This window comes from Pleurodeles waltl, chromosome 7 (genome assembly GCF_031143425.1).
Source record: "Pleurodeles waltl isolate 20211129_DDA chromosome 7, aPleWal1.hap1.20221129, whole genome shotgun sequence".
Classification (NCBI taxonomy): domain Eukaryota; kingdom Metazoa; phylum Chordata; class Amphibia; order Caudata; family Salamandridae; genus Pleurodeles; species Pleurodeles waltl.
The window spans coordinates 1342503614-1342528900 of record NC_090446.1 but is presented as its reverse complement, the minus strand read 5'-3'; the positions used below and the strand labels follow the sequence as shown (position 1 = coordinate 1342528900).

The 25287-nt window shown below is 45.3% G+C and overlaps 1 protein-coding gene across 6 annotated transcripts in view; it reads left to right on the top strand.

Moving 5' to 3' along the window:
- The window catches only part of LOC138246278 (CD82 antigen-like), a 173781-nt gene that overhangs the window by 81309 nt on the left and 67185 nt on the right, over positions 1-25287 (top strand). For 2 of the 6 annotated variants that reach the window (XM_069200713.1, XM_069200715.1), the window contains exon 3: positions 14387-15509. The exons of 3 other annotated variants lie outside the window; for them this stretch is intronic. In XM_069200713.1, coding sequence (XP_069056814.1) covers positions 14387-15439 — 1053 coding nt within the window. In that variant the 3' untranslated portion in view covers positions 15440-15509. Of the gene's footprint in view, positions 1-14386; positions 15510-25287 lie in introns of those variants that run through there. One more of the 6 variants, XM_069200714.1, reaches the window with a different exon arrangement.

Genomic DNA, 25287 nt, shown 5'->3' with positions numbered 1-25287 from the left:
ACCCTCACATGTCACAATGTAACTGATGTTCTTACAAATGTAAGTCAGTCACGATAGTAATGTGCAGTGTTACTCTTCTGAGCAGGGCATATCGTTACAGATAGACAGATATGCAGTCTACCCCTCTACATCACTGGAGGGCTTACAGATAAATGAGCGTCAAACGCCTGATCACCAAACTTACTTTGATTGATGCCTGCGAATCGCGCCTTGAGATTTCTCCTTGCCACTCTATGCTCACAGCAGGAATATTAGACGACCAATACACATCGATCCTCTTCCATAGAAAGGCCAATGCAACATGAAACTTTACCTCCCAGGGGAGGGGACTTGGGGCGTTCAGCAACTGTGACAGCTAAGGTTGGCCGTCACACAGACTCATTTCTTGGGCTTATTTTTCCTCACTCTTCCTCTTCTTTAGGGGATACCATCAGGGTTCAGTCCTGGGTCATCTTCTGTTTTCTATCTATCCCTCTCTCCTCTCAGGGATCATCACTTTTCCACATTCCTTACCTCTTTTATACAACGTCTCATAGCTCTTCCTTTTCCTCATGATTCAATTTGCTTTTGTCTTTTAGCAATTACATCTTAAATGTCTACTGTGCAGATCAACCCTTCAAAAAAAATTATAATTTTCCTAATTGCAACCTCATATTGTTTTTGCCCTCCTCTCTCTTGTGTCTTCTTCCTTTTCTGGCATCTTTCTTGTTTCCCCTTGCTTGACATCTCAGTGTTTTCTATGATTCTCGTCACTTTTTCTGCCTCAGCGTTTGCACCATTTCTCACACCTGCTGCTTTTGAATTTACATCCTTTGCAGTTTTGACCTGCATGTTATTCTTGGCCCCAAAATCTCTCCTTATTCCATTTTATTGAGCCGACCGATCCACCTTGCTGATAGCTATTTCTGCAAGTTACGCTTCTGAAATTAGTTTTTCATTTTGTCATCTGTCTTCTCTTTAAACATTCTCCCTCCTTAACGTGCGATGTTTTGATTTAAATATTTTGCTCTTCTACCCTCTAGCACATTTTTTAGGATCAATCTGAAATCCCATCTTCTTCTCCAGAGGTTCCCTGAAACTTCCTAGTAATTGCTGAATCGCCTTTTTTTACGTCTTTATAATGCTCTTATGCTGGGCTGTTTTAGGTATAAGTCTCTGGTATGATGTGGAATGATAGTATGATAGACAGGCCCAGCAGAGATCCCATGTTGTAGTCCAGCATTTATAAAAGTAAAAGTCACAGGTGAAAGAACAACATTTGGACTGGTTGAACAACTCATTCCTAACAAGGTCCAGCTCGAGATTCCTGTCTCGGGTGTGTGGATAAACACAGTTAGGCTTCGCTGAGCAAGCAGGTGTGTGTATTTACTGGATTACTGCTTCTTTTGCATACCATGCCCATCCCAGATTGCACTTCTGATCCACCTGGAACTGTTGGTATTTCTTATGATTGTGTGTTCCCATGGCCAAGACCACATGGCCTGCAGCTCAAGTGTTGGAAAACACTCTCATTAACGTGTGCCAGACGCCACCATAGCTTGATAGTGAGATAACTCTGATAATGGGAAAACAGACAGCACTTGTAATTATTCGAGGTGCCGCAAGTGATATCGCCCCCCTTCACACAGACTCCAGGTGAATAACTGTCATATGGCGGCACAGAAGATGAGCCGGAAGACCCTTACAGGGTTGGTTTTCAGCTCATGGCAGGCTCAGAAGCTTTTGTTTTTGTCTTTTTACAGGAGTGGGTGAAAGAGTGGGTGTAAGTGCCTCAGGCTGTGCTCAGCACTAAGCCCCACCCCCTGCAGGGCCCCATCCTCCCCTTGCCGACAGTGACATTTTCAGGGTCGAGCCTGCGAGTGCATGCGCTACTTTGCGAGACTCAGTTGTGTACAGTAAATACCTTGGAGACCGCCTGTCGCTCACCATTTGTTGGTTTGCATGGCACTGTTCTTTAAAGCCTTGTACTTCGTTAAGGCACACCTGGCATCATTTCTATTCCTCTGTGTGGATCAGGGATCAAGCACTAATTGATTCAACTTAATTAGTGCCCGTCTCCTGCTCCCGACGTGATCAAGGTACTATTTTGTACTTTTTAACTTCCAGTGCCCGCAAACAGAAGGCTTGTTACTGGCAAAAACGTGCCAAGCAGGACAAACAATATTACAAAGTTTTATTTTTTAAGCTAACTTTCTTTTATTTTTCCAAGTCGTCTTTTCTCATTTTCCTTTCATGTATTCTTTTGTTTTTGCTCGTGGGCACTCTTCTCAAAAGATGACAATTAACTTGTTTGAAATATTGCAAAGCGACAGTGTTTCTTTATTATGTGTAATCTCTGAAATGATGCTTTAACACATAATCATGCAGTACACACCACTCCACCCCACTCAAATCCACCCCACTACTATTCACCCCATCCAACCCTCTTTACCCCACACCAATCCAACCCACCACAATCCAGTCCACTCCAACCCACCCCAATTCAATCCTCCCAACCCACCCAAATCTAATCTGCCCGCTCCTGTTCGCTCCCTCTAATCAAAAACAATCTGCACCACTCCAGGGCAATCCCCACTGTAATCAAAACAATCTGCCCGACTCCAATCTGCCTCACTCCAATCCAAAACAATATGCCCCACTCCAGTCCAAAACAATCTTCCCCAATCCAAAACAATCTGCCCCACTGCAATCTGCTGCACTCCAATCCATAACATTTTGCCCCACTCCAATCTGCCCCACTGCAATCCAAAACAATCTGCCCCACTGCAATCCAAAACTACCTGCCCCACTCTAATCCGCACCGCTCCCATCTGCCCCATTTCAATCCAATACAATCTATCCCACTCGAATCTGCCCCATTCCAACCAAAATAATCTGCCCCACTCCAAAGCTCCACAATCCAGTCTGCCCCACTCCAATCAAAAACAGCCTGCCCCACTCCAATCTGCCCCACTCCAATCCAAAACAATATGCCTCACTCCAACCCAATCCACCTCTCTTCACCCCAATCCATCGCAATTTACCCTACTCCAATCCACCCCACTCCCATTCAGTTCACACCACCCCAATCCACCCCACTCAAATCCACCCTAATACAACCTGCTCCACTCCAATCCAAAGCAATCTGCCCACTCCAATCCAAAACAATCTGTACCACTCCAATCCGGCTCATTCAAACCTGCCCCATTCCAATCCAAAACAATCTGCCCACTCCAATCCAAAACAATCTCCCTGGCTTCAATTTGCCCCAGTTCAGTTCAAAACAACCTGCCCCACTCCAATTCATTTCAATCTGCCCCACTCCAGTCTGTCCCACTTTAATCCACAACAACCTGCCCCACTACAATCCCAATCCAATCCAATCCAATCCACCCCACCTCACCTCACCTCACCTCAATCCAACCCATTCGATCACAATTCACCCTACCTCAAACCACCACAATCCACCCCGCTACAACCCAGTCAATGCCACATCAATCCAATCCACCCCACACCAATCCAATCCACCCTAATCCACTCCACTCCAATCCACCTCAATCCACTCCACCCCAATCCAGCCCACCGCATCCCAGTTCAGTCCAGTGCACTCCAGTACAATCCATACAGCCTACCCCATTCCAATCCACCCCACACCAACACAATCTTCTCCACTCCAACTCACCTCACTACAATCAATCCCAGCCCAATCCAGTCCACCCCACCCCACCCCACTCCAACCACCCCACTGCACTCCAATCCACCCACCTCCGTGCAATCCACCCCACTTCAATCCAATCCACCCAAATTCAGTCCACCGCAGTCCAATCCAACACATCCCACCCCAACCCACCCCAATCCAATCTACTGAACCCCAATCAAATCCACCCCACACCACCGCACTCCAATCCACCCCACCTCACTCCAATCCACACACTCACTCCAATTCACCACACTCTATTCCAGTCCACCCACTCCAGTCCAATCTAATCCATCCCACTCCACTCCAGTCCAGTCCAATCCACTTCACCCCAATCCAGTCCACCCACCCCAGCCCTATCACTTCAATCCTAACCACTCACCCAATTCAGTCTAATCCACTCCAATCAAATCCACCACAGCCCCATCCACCTAACCCCATTTCAATCCACCCCAATCCAAACCACCCCATTCTGCTCCAGTCCCCTCCACCCCACTACCTCAATCCACTCCAACACACTCTACCCTATTCCACCCCACTCCACACCACTCTACAACACTGTACTCCACCACTCCACTCTGATATTCCATGCCACTGACCTTTAGCCATGCTGAACAGGAGCCACCCTGGGGCACAACGTGGCAAAACAAAGTCAGTAGCTCTTGTATAGGCGAGACCTATTGGCTGTGTCAATGCTTGTTTTAGTAGTAGGTCTGCAGGGTAGAATCTGGTGAGACGTGGGCTGTGGAGATGGGAATTGTGAACATTTCCAGGAAGGTCAATGGGAATGATGTGTATGAAGATAGGGATTTTGTCTGGCAGAACGCTGCCTCCTTCTAAGCACCAATAATGCTGGTACACATTCCTCGCCTGTCATAGTATCCTGAAGGGGACAGACTGAGAAAGGGGTGGAGGTAAAAAGCAAAACTGCCGGATGAACGTATCAGATCGGATCAGATTATGGGATTACTCTAAGGAACTGTAGTCCTCTAGTCCGAGGATTCCTTTCACAAATCATCACTATGTGGTACTTCAGTCTGTTTGATGCAAATGAAGTAACCACATTTCCCAGAATGAATTACATTGTTTTGTTTTAAAATTAGGGGAATTCTATGATAACAGTGAGCCACAATCAAGCATAAAGATAATTAGACCATTGGAAAGTTGAGAGCTCCCCTGCAGACAAAGAAGCAGCTCATAGACAATAATTGGTGGCATGGACCTTCAGCTCCAACATTCCAATATTTGTGTTTCTGCTTCTACATTTTTAATGTAGAATCTATACTCGGGGAGTGGACTGTTCCAATAGCATTATTAATTGTTCTGCTTCGGCTATACAGATTGTTAAAGGCCCTCTCCTTTCCCGTCTTTAACAAACTGTATGTCCTGGGCAGCCAGCTATAATAGGTACTACATAAAATCCCTAACAGTTGCAATGTTCTCAAATTAAATATGATGAAGCAGAAAATGAAAGTTTTGATTTATTAACGCATAAACGTAGTGCTGACATAATCATGTGTGACATTAACCGAATTAATAAAGATTGTACGGGGACAAAATGTGCCCTCAGAGTAGTTTGCCATCATTTATACGCGTGCTTTATATAACGTGGTGTATTAGAATTGCACTAATCCGACATAATCATAAACATGTGCTACGATTTGCTTGTTTGAAATGTTTTAGCTTAGCATTACTTTAGCGGAGGCTTTGGCCTAGTTGCCTGGTCTCACGGTTTAGATGTTCGTATTTTTCCATTGTGCTGTTAAACGTGTATTTCTGCTTGAAGCTGTATTTTTCCACAGAAACTGTTCACGTGCTTATCTTAAAGTTGGTGCCAGCCTGGCATATTTTCTCCTTAATTCAAGGTCGACTTGCAGGTGCGGACAATGGAGGCTCTGAGAGTAAGCTAATCGAGAGACAATGTTGCAAATTACGTACCCATCTCCAAGGATAATGTATGCTTAAGTAAAAGCTTGAGAACTGTCGTTTTTGATTGGTCAATTTGAAGCTAACCTATGAACCCACCAATGGAGACCCTACTGGACTTGAACTGTTGTCTATAAAACCCAGGGGCACGAGAGGAAAGCTCTCTATATCTTCGGACATCCCGCCATTTTGACTTCGTAGCTACTATGGCCCATTTTGCTGCGACGCCATTTTGAGAAACTTTGATGCTTTCTCTAGTCGAGAGAAAGAGACTTTAATGATTCTTGCCCTAGAGACTTTAACTTTGATTTGCCCCTTTGCATGAAGTAGTAATATTATCTTACCGCCGTGAGGCAATTGCCCCGTTCACCCCTGCCCCTTTGTCCCGGCCCTATGCTGATCGAGAAACGATACCTGTGAGACGAAGAATTCATTGATTGCTGATCGGAATTGGTAATTATGAAAGGAAATTGTAAAATTGCATTGTGTTTCTTTTAGGTGACCAACTGCTGATTTTGATAAGGACCCTAGCTAGGAGTTTTCTAAATTAATGTTGCTAAATTGCTTTTGCATGAAGTCCCACATGCCGATGCTAATTTGAGGTTAGACGAGGATTCCATATGTCGCACGATGCAATTTGAGATCTTGTTATGCTGACTAAATGTATGCAATTAGCCCATTACAGATTATCGTATTAGTGCTTTGCATTGCCATTATCGAATGCCTTGTGATTCAAATGCTACATAGATTACACTTGTTTCGACGATATGGACAGCTATTAATGTTCATTTATGTTTATCATTTGGTGTTGAGACACATCTATATCGTGCTAGCTTTGTTAATATAGGGAAATAAATTCACTAACTTTGCAATAAACTGGTGTGGTTATTCCTGGCTGAAAGGTCAGGGTTCGCCGAAATGTATTCTGGATTAATTGTTAAGTGTTATGTTGTTCAAGGCGTTGCTTATGTTCGTTATTGATTATTGATAAAAGATGAGATTGATCGATTAAGAGTACAGAGAGTTCCCACTTAGTCAAAAGATTCATCGACCTAAAGAGCGTCCGAACGCAGGTAAATTGTTACCACGTTCTAGCTCTATCAGTAGATGGTAGCAGAGGATGGTTTCGTCTTTTGGGACCCTGTACCATTAGAGTACATGGTGTCGAATTAAAAGTTGAATTAGATTTTTGGATGAAAATAATTGACAAGATGATGATGGGCTAGGTCCACCGCGACTTTCCCGGGATCTCGGAGCTTGCGAATGGAGAGAACGGAGATGTGGAAACAGCGTTGGCGGTACTAGTGATGGTATGAGTGAGGTTAGGGTTTTGCGCTTGCACAGCTTACTGCCGCAGAGTGTGTGAAAAGGTTGCGAGGGTTTTCTTTTAAGGATAGCGGAGGTGCGACTCCGAGTGTAGAACTAAGAAGTCGTCGAACTTCATAGAGATAGCGGAGGTGCGGCTCCGAGTGTGAGAGTAGGGAAGTCGTCGAACTTCATGTGCGTCTGGCGCTTTGTGCATAAAAAGGTCCACGTGGTTGTTGTTGTTGAGACGGGCCCTGCGAGGTCAAGAGACTCCGGAGTATGTTGATCCATGTTGTGGTCTGGGAGGTTTAGTAGGTTGATCGGGCGTGGTCAACGAGTGGGTACGTGTGTTAGGGAGTGAAAGAAACTTCGACTTCGGGCTTTGACAAGATTCTAAGTGCACTAGAACAGATCATTGACAAGTTGAGCGTAGGTCTGCGGGTCAGATTTGCTTGCGAATGTGGGGACTGAGAAAGACCGAATAGCGGCCAAGGCTGGTGAAAGAGATCGAATAGTGGCCGAGGTTAGTGAAAAGTCCCTAAGGTCCTGAAGCGATTACATTACCCTTCCTGTAGTAAACCGACAGATCTGTTTTAGTTTTTGGTAGCTCGCGATACATGCAAAAAGTTGTTACGGGAGGAACTGAGTGAAGGAGGACTAGCCGCGAGGCTTTGTCAGCCGCAGTGTGTGTGAGTGTGACGTCACTAGGAGCCGCGCTGGGATAGGTTGGTGGGTGAGACGGGTCGCGCACGGATTGGACGCAGTCCGTGGCACTCGATTGGAAGGGGAAAGGCAGGTGAAGAGTATTCCGGGAATTAAAGTCACCTATTGATTACAAATTTTGTGGAATAACAGTGACCTATTGATTATAAACCTTGTGAATTAAAAGACGAGAAAATGAAATTCCTTAAAGCATTCAGGAGCGCGATGAAGGGAGAGTCATACATTAAAGCGAGCGTAGGAGAGGAAACGCCGCCCGAGGGTACACCAGCTTACATTGTAATGGAGGAAAAAGGGGTAGCTCCGTGTCTTTGGCTAAAGCAATGGCACAAGTGGACAGAGAAACATGGGAGCGTAGCATTCCCGATACATGGGACATTCAATATAAGGGTCCTAGAGAATTTGAGATTCACGATGTATGACATGAAGTTACCTCCAAGGCCAGCACAGTTTGAGGCTCTAGCAATTTGGGAACTCATGGCTAGACAGCAACAGAAAAACAAGTTTGAAACAAGGATGAGGAAGGTAGAAAAGACACTAGCGGATGCTAGGTGGGATAATGCGCAGAAGGTGTGGAGGTCAGATGTATTGCAGGGAATAAAATTGTTCCCCGCAATTACTAAAGATGAAGAGGAGACAGGTAAGAAAGCTACCTGTAAGACAGACAGGAAATGTTCCAAGGATAGAGAGAACGAGGAAAAGTTGAGTAGAGAAGAGGAGTTAGAGGATGAGGAGTTGATAATGCAATTGCTGAACGACCGTCCACCACCTTATGCGGAAAATGGACAAGGTCCAAGTACCAGTTCTGCCCCTCCGGCATCGGTACAGAACAGTGAGACGCAGAATCCAGGAGCACCATCGGGATCTAAGGATCCGAGTTTACTGCTCACCCCACAGATACCGCAGGTTAGGAGAATGTATCCAGATGTGCCCGTGTTGAAACCAGCAGAAAATTATCAGCCGCAGATGCCAGGGTACTACAGCAGTGATAATAGTGGAGGAATGATTCTAGATCCAACAGTAAGGGGCGTACAGAATGGTTACAACCCAACAATGGCACAAGCTGAATCAACTCAGTTTATGATGCCTCAAAAGCAGATGCAGGGAGGAAACGCTCATGCTCAAATGACGGGGAGTCAGATGGGCATGCCGGCAATGATGACCCATAATATGGGGATGAACATGCCTCAGAATATGGGGAATGGACAGAATCCAGATGCAATATCACTGCCCATTACTGTAGGTCCAGTGGTACCTTTGTATAGTCAGCCTAACTTAGGTATGAGCAGTCAGGGACAAATGCTGCAGAATGGGACAGAAAGAAGGTGCATAGAAAATACTCCAGGGATAACCCCGATAGCGACTCAGCCAACTGGGTCCGGGTCCTTGATGGAGTTTAGTCCCGTATGCGCTCAATCAACACTGGTGAGGTCGAGCCCCCAACTGATAATACCATTAACATCGAGCACTGAAAAGTTGCCGCAACCATCGATGGCAGTCGATGTGAATGCTACACTGATGGGGGTAAATGCGCAACAGCTGTCACAGTGGTTCAACAGTTTAAATTCCACACAAAGTTCAGACAGTGGGAAAGGAGACGATTACTTGAGCAGGGTGAGGCTGAACATGGAAGCACAAGAATTGGTGGAAGGGAATATGGGTGTGAACAGGTTAGAATCCTACACGGAAGAGGAGTTGAGGTATCTATGTCCAAAGATCACGAAAGAAGTAAACAAGGTGCATAAAAGTTTACAGGAAGTAGCAGACAGGAACGGGATTGACATAGGCAAGACGAAACACTTGAGCAGGAGCTATAGGTTGGATTTTGGGACCACAGATTTTGAACACATGAGATCAGCAGGCATGAAGGCACACCTTAGAGAATTGTTGCAGAGTGCCCAAGTGTGGAGGTGCTTAGACAAGTGGGAAAGCAGATGGGTAAAGAGGAAGGATAAGAGGAGGGACAGTGTTACAGAGCATAATGAGAAAAGACCGCAGAGCAGCGAAACAGTAACCATGTTACCAATGAGGGAGACAGCAGGGGGAAAATTAGTACATGTACCATGGCACAGGAGTGATATTCAGTCTTTTACGAACGATTTTCCCAAACTGAGGGAGAAGCCGATTGAATGGTATCAGCAGACTGATAGGTTTGTGAAGCTTGCAAAATGTCTCTGGGAAGACCTGAACACTCTATTCGAGATTGTGGTTCCGGCAGATTTGTGGGAGGATTGCAAAAGAGCTGTAGGTTGGCCGACAAGTGAACCAGAGAGAGACAGAGAGACGGGTGCACCATCACCTATGGTGATGTGTCTGTACTATAAGGTGATTGAGCATTTGAAGACGAAGGTTGCCGCGAAAAATGTGGATTGGCAGAAGATTGATCGAACTGCCCAAGAGGCTAAAGAATCGATTCATAGTTACTATGAGAGGTTGTTGAAGGCGTTCAAGAATTACAGTGGCACGGAAGCAATAGAGGCGAAAGATATGCTTCATTTTGTGTTCAGATTTGTGGAAGGGCTGAGACCAGAGATAAGTCAGATGATAAAATCGCATTTGATCTGCTGGCAGTCGAAACCGATTGATGAAGTCTTGACTTATGCGAAATACTGTAGCGACGAAATTGAGGTAAAACAGAAAAAGCTGAAAGAGAAGGTGATGATGATGCAGCTTAAGGCAGCTCAGACAGGCTTGCAAGGTCTGCAAGGACTGCAAGGGTTGCCAGGGATGCAAGGGTTCCAACAGCAGATGCCGCAACCGCAGCCGCAGTTGCAGGGAAACATGGCGTTTCAGCAACAGCAGCCGCAGTTGCAAGGAAACATGGCGTTTCAGCCACAGGCCAGAGGCAGAGGAGGTTTTGTGAATAATGGTCCGGATTTGAACACTGTTGTGACGGGTGTGCAGGCAATGAAGAAGGTGATGCCGTGTCATGCGTGCGGAAACGTAGGTCATTGGAAACGCGAGTGCCCGATGGTGGTGCAGGAAGGTGCAGGTGCAGGTGTAGGTGTTGGTCAGCAAAACAATGACGTCAATGCATTTCAGACAATGAGAGGACCGAAAATGAGAGGTCCAAACCCAAATTTTCAGACCATAAATCAATTGCAGGGATTACAACCTATGCAGCCGCAGCAGATGCAGATGCCCCGTGTGCAGATGACGCAAATGCAGCCGATGCAGCAGCAGTTACCTTTGGTACCTAATCAGCAAATGCAAATACCTTTGGCACCAATGAGTCAGCAGCAAATGATGGTTCCTCCACAGGTAACGGGTCAGGTAATGAGCACAAACGGCACAGTACAACAGTTCCCATTACACAGTGAGAGTGGAATAAACAACGTATGGGAGAGTGAAAGCTCAGAAGAGGAAGGAGATTGTGTGCTTGCGGCATCTCTAGAAGTTGATCAAAGGGTCCGTACGTAGAGGGAAGAGTAATGGGTCATCGTGTCTCATTCTTGGTCGACACAGGAGCCACACGTTCAACTGTTAAGAGCAGTGAAGTACCAAATTTGCCACTCTCAGGGAGGACAGTTCAAGTGGTGGGAGTAGCAAACAGGCATCTGACGAACCCCATAACAGATCCGATACCAGTTAACATTGGTAACTATCAAGGGGTACATCAGTTTGTGGTATGTGACTCAAGCCCGATTGCACTGTTAGGAAGAGACCTATTGTGCAAATTGGGTTGTTCGATAATGTGTTCGAACGAGGGAATAACAATACAGACGAGCAGTGATGGGGAAGAAGGAGACAGTGAAGGGGGTGATGAGATAGAAACAGTTGACGAAGAGTATCCTCTGATCTGTCTCTTACCAATGATAACTGAAGAAGATATCCCAGCAGAATTACGGGAAACAGTCGGAAAGGAAGTGTGGGACATGACAGGGAAAGAGGTGGGATTGATGAAAGGAGTAGAACCAGTAAAAGTGATGGTAAAGCCCAATGCGATCTTTCCCCAGACCCCACAATACCACATGCCACAAGATACCCTCATGAAAGTTGCCCAACTTATTGACGAATTCGTGAAGCAGGGAGTACTGAAAGAAGTATTAAGCAGCCCATGTAATTCACCGATAATGGGACTAATAAAGCCAAGTGGGAAAGTCCGACTTGTACAGGATTTGAGGAAAATAAATGACATCATAATAAAGTGCTGCCGTCTCGTACCAAATCCGGCTGTGATAATGTTTCAGATCCCTTGCGAAGCTGAGTGGTTCTCAGTCATCGATTTGTCACAAGCATTCTTTTCTGTGCCTCTTCATGAGGATAGCCAATTCCTCTTTTGTTTCAAATTCCTAGACAGAGTATACAGTTGGTGTCGAATTCCTCAAGGGTTCTCTGAGTCACCGTCGATATTCAATCAGGTTCTAAAGAAAGACTTGGAAGAGTTAGAGTTGCCATTCGAGTCAACTTTAGTACAGTACATTGATGACTTACTGGTTGCATCAAAGACAGAAAGTGGCTGCACAGCCGATACTATTGCTCTGTTGAATCATTTGGGAAGGAATGGACATAAAGTGTCTCCTTCCAAATTGCAGTTCTGTCTGAAGAAAGTGAAATACTTGGGTCACCAGATAGAGAAAGGATCGCGGAGAATAATGAAGGAAAGAATTACAAGTGTACTTCAAATGAGTCCACCAAAGACAAGGAAGGAGGTGAGGAAGTTTTTGGGAATGGTGGGATATTGTCGCCAGTGGATTCCCAACTTCTCGTCTCTAGCGAAGCCTTTGCTGAAATTGACCCAGAAGGATGCCTTGGATCAGATCGAACTGAAAGGGGATGAGATGGATGCTTTTGTTGAATTAAAGGAGTGCATGTGTAGGGCTCCAGCTTTAGGTATGCCTGATTACACGAAGCCTTTCACATTGTTTTGTCATGAACGTGATGCATGTTCTTTGTCTGTCTTGACCCAAGCCCATGGTGGCGTAAACAGACCAGTAGCGTATTTTTCAGCTACTCTGGATCCGGTTGCAGCAGCACTCCCAGGGTGTTTGCGCGCCGTAGCAGCAGTTGGTATCAGCCTCACTCAGAGTGAAGGGATAGTGATGGGACACCCAGTAACAGTCATGGTCCCTCACTCAGTTGAGATACTTTTGACCCGCTCCCGAACGCAGCATGACTGGAGCAAGACTCACAAGGTATGAAACTACTATTCTGGGCTCACCGAATGTGCAGCTGAAAAGGTGCACTACGTTGAATCCAGCTACCTTGCTTCCTGGAGAAAATGCTGAAATTGAGAACGCTGAAGACGTCGAGCATGACTGCCTTCAGGTGACTGAATTTTGCACAAAACCCCGACCGGACATCAGGGATACAAAACTTGATGAAAATGACCAAATTCTTTTTGTTGATGGTTCATGTCTAAGAGATGGGGTGGGAATTTTGAAAGCAGGATATGCTGTATGTACTGTGACAGGGGTCTTGGAAGCGGGATGGCTCCAAGGAGTCTATTCTGCACAAGTAGCAGAACTTGTAGCCCTTACTAGAGCATGTCAATTGTCTGCATTGATGAAAGTCACAATTTACACTGATAGCCAATATGGGTTTGGGATTGTGCATGACTTTGGACAACTGTGGTCACAGAGAGGTTTCCTGACTTCTTCAGGATCCCCAGTGAAAAATGGGGAGAGAATAAGGGAGTTGTTACATGCCATTCAAGTGCCAGCTGAAGTTGCAGTGGTAAAGTGCAGTGCTCACACGAAAGGACAGGATTATGTGTCTCTGGGAAATGCCTATGCAGATCAAGTCGCAAGATTTTGCGCTTTGAATTGTATATTGCTAAGGGATGATTGGAATACAATAAGTGAACCAGAACTCGAACCAGCTGAAGCATTTGCCTTGAAGGTCGTAGATACAATAGAAGAACTAAAAGCACTACAGAATAATGTCAGAGAGGATGAAAGAGATTCCTGGATTAAATCACAATGTATAAAGAGACAAGACGAGCTATGGGTTTCACATGAGGGAAAATTTGTTCTGCCAAATAGTCTCTTATCACAGCTTGCGCGGTTCTATCATGGGCAAGCTCACCTAGGGAGAGATGCCATGATAAGATTGTTCAAAACTGATTGGTTCAACCCCAGATTTCGTCAAGCTGCAGAAGCAGTTTGCCATCGATGTGTCACTTGCCAACAGATGAACCCAGGAAAGGGGACGGTTGTGAACGCGAGTCACATTGGTAGGGCAAGCGGTCCTTTTAGTCGTATGCAGATGGACTTCATTGAGATGCCTGTGCATGGAGGTTTAAGATATGTGTTGGTGATTGTGTGCATTTTTAGTCATTGGATTGAGGCATACCCCACACGTAGAAATGACAGTCTTACAGTTGCCAAGCTATTATTGAGGGAGTTAATACCACGTTTCAGATTCCCGATCTCTTTAGAATCAGATAGGGGAAGTCACTTCAATAACGAGGTGATGAAGTTACTTTGCGAAGCACTGAACATTGAGCAAAAGCTGCACTGTAGCTATCGCCCTGAGGCATCAGGACTGGTGGAGCAGATGAATGGTACGCTGAAATCGAGAATGGCAAAAATATGTGCATCAACAAATTTGAAATGGCCTGACGCATTGCCCTTAGTGCTAATGTCAATGAGAAACACTCCGGATAGAAAAACTGGATTGTCTCCGCACAAAATTCTCATGGGCAGGGCTATGAGACTTCCTGCAGTTCCCGCAAACATGCTTTTGAATATTACAGATGATATGGTGTTAGACTACTGCAAAGGTCTGGCTGACGTGGTTCGCTCTTTCTCTCACCAGGTGGAAGTGACCACCTTGCCACCGATCCAAGGTCCAGGACACGCACTGAAAGCAGGTGACTGGGTCGTGATAAAGAAGCACGTGAGGAAGTCGTGCCTGGAACCCCGTTGGAAAGGCCCTTTCCAAGTGATCCTGACGACAACTACCGCTGTGAAGTGCGCGGGGGTTCCCAACTGGATTCACGCCAGTCATACAAAGAAGGTGCTGTGTCCCACAGATGAGGAAGTTGAAGCACTGAAATTACCAGTGCCTGATAAAACAGTGCCGAGTGTTGAGACAGAACAAAAGCGAACTGAAAGCGAACAAGCAACAGCAGGAGAAAAAGAGATATTATTGGAGAACGAAGAGTCCGACTCACTTGGGGAAGACCAAGGAGAAAGTTCAGACAGCGACGACGAAGCTGCAGGTGACAAAGAACCTGAGGCAGCTGAGGGTAGCAAAAAGCCTGAAGCAGCTGAAGGTGACAAGGAACCTGAAGCAGCTGAAAGTGATACAGAGCCTGAAGAAAGTAACGGTGACGAAGGGCTCGAAGAAAGTGAGAAAGCAGGAGAGCCTGAGCAGAAGGGGGCTTTCCCAGAAGCAGACGATACAGAAAAAGAAAAAGAGAACGTGATTGATTCCCCAGAAGGAGAGAACGAGGCAGAACAGAACGAAAGAGTTCAAGCCTCTACAGAAAAGATCGCAGGTCCATCAAATGGACACGGTGCAAAAAGAAGATTAAGTATCTCACCGATAAAAGAAAAGGGCAAAGAAGGTTTGAACGAGGGAGGAAGGCCAAAAGTGAAAGAGAAAAGAAAGGAAGTGACTGTCGTGGAACAATCGTCAAGTGAAGAAAAGGACTTGGCGAAGGAGGAGAGTGCCAGCGAAGCAGAATCGAAAAGAGAAGCAAAATTGAAAAGGAAAAGGATACCGAACAGGAGGTATTCCGGTCCTGAATGGGCATATGCAGTAAACAATGATTGGACTGATGAGTTTGTATCTCTAAGCATCGAGAACGAAGAAGAAGAAGAGATACCAATAGAAAAGAAAAGTTTCATAGACTCTGTTGATTGAAACGGAAGTAAATGGTATTGCTTGCTAACGTGAGACAAACAACCAGCTGAGACATTGCTAAACCGAATTGAGACAAATGCTGCTAACCGATAAGTGACTGGCCTTTTGAAGAAGACGGTGTGAACATTGTGCCCGTTCAGCTTTGTAACTGAATTGCTAAGTAGTTTCATTTATAAGTGCTTCTAGCTCTCTGATTCTATACAGATCATGCCTAGGTACGCTATGCAAAACAATAGAAAGAAATATTGTAAATACGTGTGTATAGGCTTGGTACTAACATGTGTACTAATAATAATGGCAATTGTGTTTGGAATGCATGGAAAGGGTGAGAATGAGACTATTGCTGCTTCTACTATTGCTCCTGTTACTGTTACTGAACTAACACCATTGAAAAGACTAGCACTGGATGAGAGGCTCTTGCACGATAAGAAGGAGCTTTCGTATAACGTTTTCTATCGCTTATTAACAGAGTATGTTGAGACTATGGATGCGAAAGATTGTTATGTGTGTACCCAGATACCAACATCAGTAAAGGAAGGGGTGACTTATCACCACATGCCTCTTACATATGGGATTACATGTAGTATAGTAATGTCTAGGTTTTATGGTCAATCTAACATACAGTATTTTTTCTCAAATTATGATGTTACCTTTGCTTATGTTCCTATAATAGCGCAGCTAAGCGAGACTGCAAAATATTGGGATTACAAAATTATGAGGGACTTTTTCGAGCCAATGCAACCTTTTGAAACGGCTCATGCTCATAGGGAGAACCTTACTTGCTCAGTCTCTGCTGTAGAAATAAGCTTTTTAGATCGCACAGATGATAGAAGGGCTCAAATGAAAGCGAAATTAGAAAAGGAGCTATACAAGAGAACTTCAGTAGATAATTATGATTTTGCTGCTATTAAGACACAAGGGAAAATTGCTTTAGATGCTTGGCATGTAGGGAAGTTTTGTATATATCGAGGTGAATCTTACTATGATAATATTTTTGTAGGAGCGAGTGAATGCAAACATACGTTTATTTTTAAGGCCAAATGGACATTCATGATGGACGGACTTGACCCTGTCATTCCAGGGGTGTATTACATTTGTGGGCATAATGCCTATTATCGTCTTCCAAAGGGATGGTGGGGAAGGTGTTATTTGGGTATAGTGTTTCCAAAGGTTTATCAACTGGATGACATATCGATGATTGAAAAGACACCTGGATCCCATCGTATCCAGAAAAGAGAGACCGCAGCTGCTGTGGTAGGTGACATATTTGGAGCCATGATTCCTTCATTGGGAGTTGTGCTGAATTCCATCAAAATAAGAAAGCTGTCTACTATAGTGGATAATATGTTGACAAAATTTTCAGGTGCTATAATCCTGATGGATGCTGAACTTGCAGCGGAAAGAGCTATGACTCTTCAAAATAGGCTTGCTTTAGACATTCTTTTAGCAAAGGATGGAGGCGTTTGCAAAATGATTGGTGCACGTCACTGCTGCACCTATATACCTGATAATAGTGTGAAAATTAAAACTATGCTTGCTAATCTAACCAAAGAAAGTGCAGATTTGAAAGAACTGAAAGAACCAGGAGTGTGGGAAAAGGTTGGGAAGGGACTTGCTTCAGTGGGACATTGGATTGGGGGAATTTGGAATGGAATATTATTGAAAATAATAGAAGGAATATTAATAGTGATAATTTGTGTATTTGGAATTTGGGGAATAAAAAGGGGAATAATAATGATTATGGAAAGAATTAAAAGAAGAAAGGAGGAGAAAATTATGAAAAGAATGGCAGAAGAATACAAAGCGCAAACTAGGGGAACTAAAAGGAAAAGGGAGCTGACAGAATTTTAATGGGATAAAATTTGTGGGCTAAATTTCTGTGATGACAAGTAGTCATCAGAGGAGGGATTGATGAAGCAGAAAATGAAAGTTTTGATTTATTAACGCATAAACGTAGTGCTGACATAATCATGTGTGACATTAACCGAATTAATAAAGATTGTACGGGGACAAAATGTGCCCTCAGAGTAGTTTGCCATCATTTATACGCGTGCTTTATATAACGTGGTGTATTAGAATTGCACTAATCCGACATAATCATAAACATGTGCTACGATTTGCTTGTTTGAAATGTTTTAGCTTAGCATTACTTTAGCGGAGGCTTTGGCCTAGTTGCCTGGTCTCACGGTTTAGATGTTCGTATTTTTCCATTGTGCTGTTAAACGTGTATTTCTGCTTGAAGCTGTATTTTTCCACAGAAACTGTTCACGTGCTTATCTTAAAGTTGGTGCCAGCCTGGCATATTTTCTCCTTAATTCAAGGTCGACTTTCAGGTGCGTACAATGGAGGCTCTGAGAGTAAGCTAATCGAGAGACAATGTTGCAAATTACGTACCCATCTCCAAGGATAATGTATGCTTAAGTAAAAGCTTGAGAACTGTCGTTTTTGATTGGTCAATTTGAAGCTAACCTATGAACCCACCAATGGAGACCCTACTGGACTTGAACTGTTGTCTATAAAACCCAGGGGCACGAGAGGAAAGCTCTCTATATCTTCGGACATCCCGCCATTTTGACTTCGTAGCTACTATGGCCCATTTTGCTGCGACGCCATTTTGAGAAACTTTGATGCTTTCTCTAGTCGAGAGAAAGAGACTTTAATGATTCTTGCCCTAGAGACTTTAACTTTGATTTGCCCCTTTGCATGAAGTAGTAATATTATCTTACCGCCGTGAGGCAATTGCCCCGTTCACCCCTGCCCCTTTGTCCCGGCCCTATGCTGATCGAGAAACGATACCTGTGAGACGAATAATTCATTGATTGCTGATCGGAATTGGTAATTATGAAAGGAAATTGTAAAATTGCATTGTGTTTCTTTTAGGTGACAAACTGCTGATTTTGATAAGGACCCTAGCTAGGAGTTTTCTAAATTAATGTTGCTAAATTGCTTTTGCATGAAGTCCCACGTGCCGATGCTAATTTAAGGTTAGACGAGGATTCCATATGTCGCACGATGCAATTTGAGATCTTGTTATGCTGACTAAATGTATGCAATTAGCCCATTACAGATTATCGTATTAGTGCTTTGCATTGCCATTATCGAATGCCTTGTGATTCAAATGCTACATAGATTACACTTGTTTCGACGATATGGACAGCTATTAATGTTCATTTATGTTTATCATTTGGTGTTGAGACACATCTATATCGTGCTAGCTTTGTTAATATAGGGAAATAAATTCACTAACTTTGCAATAAACTGGTGTGGTTATTCCTGGCTGAAAGGTCAGGGTTCGCCGAAATGTATTCTGGATTAATTGTTAAGTGTTATGTTGTTCAAGGCGTTGCTTATGTTCGTTATTGATTATTGATAAAAGATGAGATTGATCGATTAAGAGTACAGAGAGTTCCCACTTAGTCAAAAGATTCATCGACCTAAAGAGCGTCCGAACGCAGGTAAATTGTTACCACGTTCTAGCTCTATCAAATACAAAAGATGCTAAGGTAACACATAGCTGTTTATGAACCTAAAAGTCATGTTGCAAGGCAGAGCTCAGACGAGTTAGAGTCATAATTGGCCTTCGTCTCAGCACACCAATAACCTAAGGGTAGTATTTGTCATCGCACAGCTCCGTCTCTCCATAAAGGTGACGCGTTCCCCAGCTGGAGCTCATGCCATCAGGCCTCGCTTCCTGTGTCCGGACTGCTGACTAGGCGTCACAGGCTCAGGCGCATCCCATGGGTGAGATTTTAAGGTGTACCAGATTCCCATGTTGACATATACACTAAACTCAGTAGATACCACCGTTTTCTGGAGAGAGCCCTAGCGTACAAATAGGAGAGGGTTACTCAATGAGTCACTTGGATACCCAGTTTGCTGTCCTCGTTTTTTTCCTACCTTTTATTAACATGTCAGTGCCTTTGTTTTGTTGACTTTCTAAAAAAGCTTTGAGTAGCGTTATTTGCATTCTGAGATCTGTAGTCTAGGAATCAAGGGCCAGATGTAGTAAACTCCGGCATTGTGACTCGTAAATTGCGAGTCTGAGTGGCTCGGAATTTGCGAGTCGCAATGCCGGATGCAGGATGGTGTCCCTGACACCATCTACAAGTCACAAGCGGGTCGCAAAGGCCCACCTCATTAATATTAATGAGGTGGGTCGCAAGTTGCGACCCCCTTGCGAGTCGCAGCACTCACGGGGATGGTGACCTGCTGGAGACAGCAGACCAACATGTCTGTGACTGCTTTTAAATAAAGCAGTTTTTTTTTTTAAATGCAGCCCGTTTTCCTTAAAGGAAAACGAGATGCATTACAAAATGAAAAAATGAAACGTGTCCGTTTCATTTTTTCAGAGCAGGCAGTGGTCCATAGGACCACTGCCTGCTCTGAATTTTTTTTCCCAATGCCATTCACAAAGGGGTCCCATGGGGACCCCTTCCCTTTTGCGAATGGGTTACCACCAGTGTGACACTGGTGGTAACTGCGAATTGCTTTGCGACCGCGTTCGCGGTCACAAAGCAATCCCGCATCGTGCTGCGACTCGCAAATAGGAAGGGGAACACCCCTTCCTATTTGCAACTCGCTGTCCCATTTTGCGAGTCGGTAACCAGGTTACCGACTCGCAAAATGGGAATGGGCGTCGCAATGTGGTTTTTGCGCCTCGCAAACAGCGATTTTTGCTATTTGCGACGCGAAAAAACCTTTCTACATCTGGCCCCAAATTACAATAGTTAAATAAAAACTCAGGGCTGGAACTTTTGGGTTCAAGAGCTAAACTAGTTTCCCCTGTCTATAACTCCTGTGCAACCAAGTGCACATTCTTCCATAAATATGTTTGCCCAGCCACTCCTCTTACCCCAAAGAAAGGATCCAGAGCTGTACTCCATAACAACTTTAGAAATAGGGGAGAGGCGAGCCACCTTAAGTCTCAGGGTCCTTTCAAATACCTATCACATAGATAATTAACCTTCTGGTACCCAAACACAGACTCTACCACAGACCTAAAGGAGCAGTGCCACTCCTTCGCCCTCAGGGTATAAACCCTCTGGTACCCATCCACTGATTATACCACATGGCAAGAGAAGCAGTGCTGTCCCTAACCCTCAGGGTTCTTTCAAATAGCTATCACACAGGTAATTAAGTCATTGGTACCTAACCACAGACTCCACTGTGGCCAATTGGTAAGCAACATGTGTCCATGGGCATTCTTGGTCGTCTGCTCTCCTGGGTTCTAGCCTATCCTGTGGCCTCATGGCAGTTCGCAGCAAGCGGTGACGAGGGTGAGCGGCCCAACATCATTAATCTCACTACTGTCCGGAGTCTGCCACCGAGCAGATCCTACTGCCTACCATCTGATGCAGAGCCCCCCTCTCCCATTGCATCACAGGCAGCAAAGTTGCGGCACCGCATCTTTGGTCTCAGCCCCACTCACAGATGTTGCCCTCTTTGGTCTGTAGAGGAGAGAGCGAGCCTTCTGGATGACGTGGCCCGCCTGTTGCTCCTGTATGGTGGTGCTCCTCTCCTCACGATCCCTGCACCAACAGGAAGTCCCGGTGCCCCACCCACACATTGGCTGCCTATCGGGCTCTTCAACTGCAGTGGGGTTGGCCTCACCAACTGTAGTGAGACTGTGGCCTGAACAGCCTTGAGAACAACTATTGACTTCACCCAAATAAGGGGAGCCCACCCTAACGTGCCACCTGGGTGCCTACAGCTGCTTTAGCATGCTACCCCAATGCCTAAGATACACTACTGCTGCCCTCCCTTCTCTACCCTGATGCACTCTACTGCCGTAGCACCCGGTGCTCCTTGCCACTATCTTGGTCTGCCACCATGCCACATGTGGACAGGCGTGGTGAACAGGTTAGCGCACCCTTCAACATGGCCCACATGCCTGCCATATCAGTGAAGGGGTCCCATGGGTGCAAGCCCTCCTTTGCAAACTGTGGGTAGATCGCCTCAATTTTTTTTTCGCTGCCTCAGGGGTGTCGAGGTGAGAGGGAAAGGGCACTGCTGTTCCACCTCGCAGGGGCTGCCACTTACAAAATATCCTGCACGTTCCTGCCATACACCTACAATATGATGGTTGCAGCCATCACCACCCATTTTAAACCCATGGCGAACCCAAACTACGAACGCTTTGTATTTTGCCAAGCTTGCCAAAAAGCCAAAAAATCGATGTACATTTTTCACGCAAGGCTCAAAGATCTGGCGAGCATCTGTGGGTACGCAGATGAAACTTAAGAGATCTGGCCCCAAATCATTCAGGGATGCACCTCCGCCAAACTCAAGGAGCAAATCCTTAAGGTCCCCCATGAAAAATCACTGCCAGACATACGGTCTAACATGGAAGCAGTACTTCATAAGCCGTTCAAGGCAAAACCAGTCAATATGGTCTCTCCAAGCCCTGGAGTAGACACAGGCAAAGGCCGTCCATCCCAACAGTGCTCAAGTGGTTAATATGGAGGCCAGCACACCGCTAGTCTCACTGCCCTGCATGAGGAAAATAGTGTGTGGCCTGTGGCAAACTACACTACTTTGCCAAAGTCTGCATATCCAGCCAGGCTAGAAAAGGAAACAGTGTGGCTAAAGTGAACAACTTCAAACTAGAAACAGCGGACTTTGACCAAAACAAAGACATGGATGACGAAGACCTCAATGTAACAGTCCACACGGTCCTAGTGATACACCATGTCGCACAGGTGGCTACCCAGTCTCCAAAATGCACTGTCAGAATAGGAGGGACAGAGGTCCTCGCCATCATTGATACTGGGGCCAAATTAAGGTCACGGCCAAAGACGTCTACGCCACTCTGAAACCAACTGTAAGACTCACTCCTTCACTGATCAGAGTCTTCGCATACGAACAGTAGAATCCCCTATCAATAGTGAGACAGTTCATGACCACGATCTCTGACGACTAACAAGAAGTGGTAACCCCAGTATTTGTGGCAAATGCTGGGTCTTGCACACTCCTGAGAGGCAGCAATGCCGAACACCTCAACCTGATCCAGTTCACATTCAGAGTGCACGAAACGTCCGTCGACCACCTCCTGCAGGAATCTCAAGAATTGTTCTAAGGCATTGGTTTGTTTTCCCTGCACATTGACCATTTCATCTAGCTGGTGGTACTCAGACATCGGCGCATTGCATCCCACCTCAGGCCAAAGACGGAAGCAGAACTGCAGAAACTGGAGGAGGGAGACATAATCAAAAGGGTGGAAGGACCCAGCCCACCCATAGTGGTTGCCTGGGGAAGTCCGCCTGTGCATTGACATGCACCTCCCAAATGCAGCCATCAAACTGGAGCGACCTTTGACACCTAGAGTCCATGACTTCATCAGGGAACTGAATGGAGGGGGGAGCTTGTCTAAAATGGACTTTTGCTCCTGATACCACCTACTCATGTTACAGCCCGTTCCCAATACATCACTACCTTCTCTACCCATGTTGCCCTGCACCGCTACAGAAAGCTCAATTTTGGAATATCCTGTCTTTCAGAACATAAGAGAGGTTTTGACTGGACTAGATAGGATTATGAATGTCAGCGATGAAATCCTGGTGTATGCCAAATCCCCACTAGTACTGATCTTCCTGAGGGAAAGCTGCCTCACCCTAAACAGCGACAAGTGCAAATTCATGAGGATGACCATCAGCTTTTTCAGGTATCAATTTTCAGCGCAAGGAGTGGCTCCTGACCCAGGAAAGGTGAAAGACGTTCAGGACGTATATCCCCTTCCATCGTCTCCAACTTATGGGCTTTTTGGGCTTGGTTAGTTACTGTGTCCGCTTTATCAAGGGTTTTAGCCACCTTAACTCAACCGCTATAAGAACTAACCAAAATGACTACACTATGGGCCTGAAGCTATGATCAGGAGGATGCATTCCAGTGCACACAAGCGCTCGTCTACTTCGACCCAAGAAAGAACACACCCCTCACAGTCGATGCCAGTCCGGTGGGTCTTTGCGTCGTGTTGTCACAGCTGAGAGACTGTGGGGAGTGGGCCCACTCCTACCTATCTCCTTCATCCCTAGCTTCCTCACATGCTACATCCCCTATGTCCCCATCCCCCCTCTTGTGTAACTTCTAATACACTTTCTCACCCATCTGCATTGAACACCCTCCTGCCTGTTGCAGTTCCTCGCCCTCCATCTTTGCCATTCCTAACTCCATATTCTCAGTGCAATATGCACTGAAGAAGCCATCAGCACATTCTCATCAACCCTCACCTCCACAACCCCACCCCTCCTTGCTCTGTCATTGTAAAACCCTTTCTGGTACAGTGCTGTGATGCTTGGCAGATAGGCAGATAGGTTTGTTATATGTAAAAACATGCTTGCACACAAGTATAAGTGTTCTTTCCCAAATAAACGTGTGAACAGACTGATTCAGATGAGTTGATGCTGTTACATAGTGTTTTTTACACAGCATTATCGTTATTCATTTCGGCTCTTCAGAGTTCTTTGAGAGACTGTAGCAAACTCAGATGCTATAAATAACAAGCATTTACAATGCAACGGGTCTCGCGTTTGCTCATGTTAGAGCTGATCGCGTTGTGAACTCCTAACCCGACTTTTCACCTATCGGGCAAAAGTGCATTTATGTACATAACCCGAAAAAGTGAAATTAACTATGTAAAGCGCTCAACTTCTGCCAAGCGAGATTGCGCTCGTAAATTAGAGAAAAAGAAGTCCACGAGCCCAATGGAAAACAGCGAGCCTCGCATGTTTTCTGTACTTGGTCGCTGCGCTCGAGGAGGGCTAGCCACCGGAAAAGGCTTGACGTATGCGTGCATTCGGCTAATGAAAGCAAGCAGATTTTATTAGGCAAGCCCACGAACCAATAAAAAACACTGACGTGAAGTTGACAGGGCTCCGAGCCCTTTTCTAAATACTAAAGCGTCTCGCTGCGATACGCATGCGCGAGAGCTTGCAACGCAGGCTCGACCCTAAAAAACAGGGCTTGGGCAGTCTGATTTATCATAGTTATTTAAAGGACGTACCTTGGAATTAATCTTTATGAAGCTGCATTGTGTGACACTTGGTCAATGAACTTTCATGTTCCTTAGGTAAATAAGCTACATTGGAGCAGGGACACTGCTAAATGAGGACGAGGAGTCCCCAATCTAATGCTATTATCTTGGTCACTAAGTGAAACACGAAAGTGATGTGCTGAATGCTTAAATAAGTCTCAGCTACTGGCAGTTACTGCATGCTGCATTCTAGTGAGGGTGTGACCTGGCAGTTTAGACTGGATAGTTTCTATTGGAGAAGGACAAGGCTGATTTGCTCCCAGTCTAGAGGGGGCACAGTGAGCAAAAAAGCAAATTACTTGATGCGGCCCACATAACTCCCAGTGGCTGAGCTTAATTTAAGCATTTCACCCACCAAGTATTTTTTCAGAGGGAGTCTGAGGGCTGGCTATTCCCAGACATCTGTTGGACTGGTACAGAGGCAAGGCTGATTTGCATATAGTTAATTCTTGAGTGAAGTAGCACAGTGATGGGCAAGAATGCCCGTGACTGTGATTAATTCAAGCATTGCAGCCATTGCGTTTGTTGCTTGTCTCTGATCCTCGCCAACTGGCTCAGAATTCTGCTGGCAACCATTTTGGAGATAGGTGTGAAACTGGGAAGACTGCTCCCCACACTAGCAGCAGTTTTGAATTTAAAATATCTACACAACATAGGCTTTTCCTGCCTTGTGCTTAGTGCTGTATTGGTCTTTAGCTAAAAGAGGGTGACAGGGTGAACCCAGAATACACAAATATGAGCCATGATTCTCTGTATAAGGCCCTGAGCTGGTTGGCAAATTCAACCTTATAAGCTAAGGTTGAGACATTGAGGGGCATAT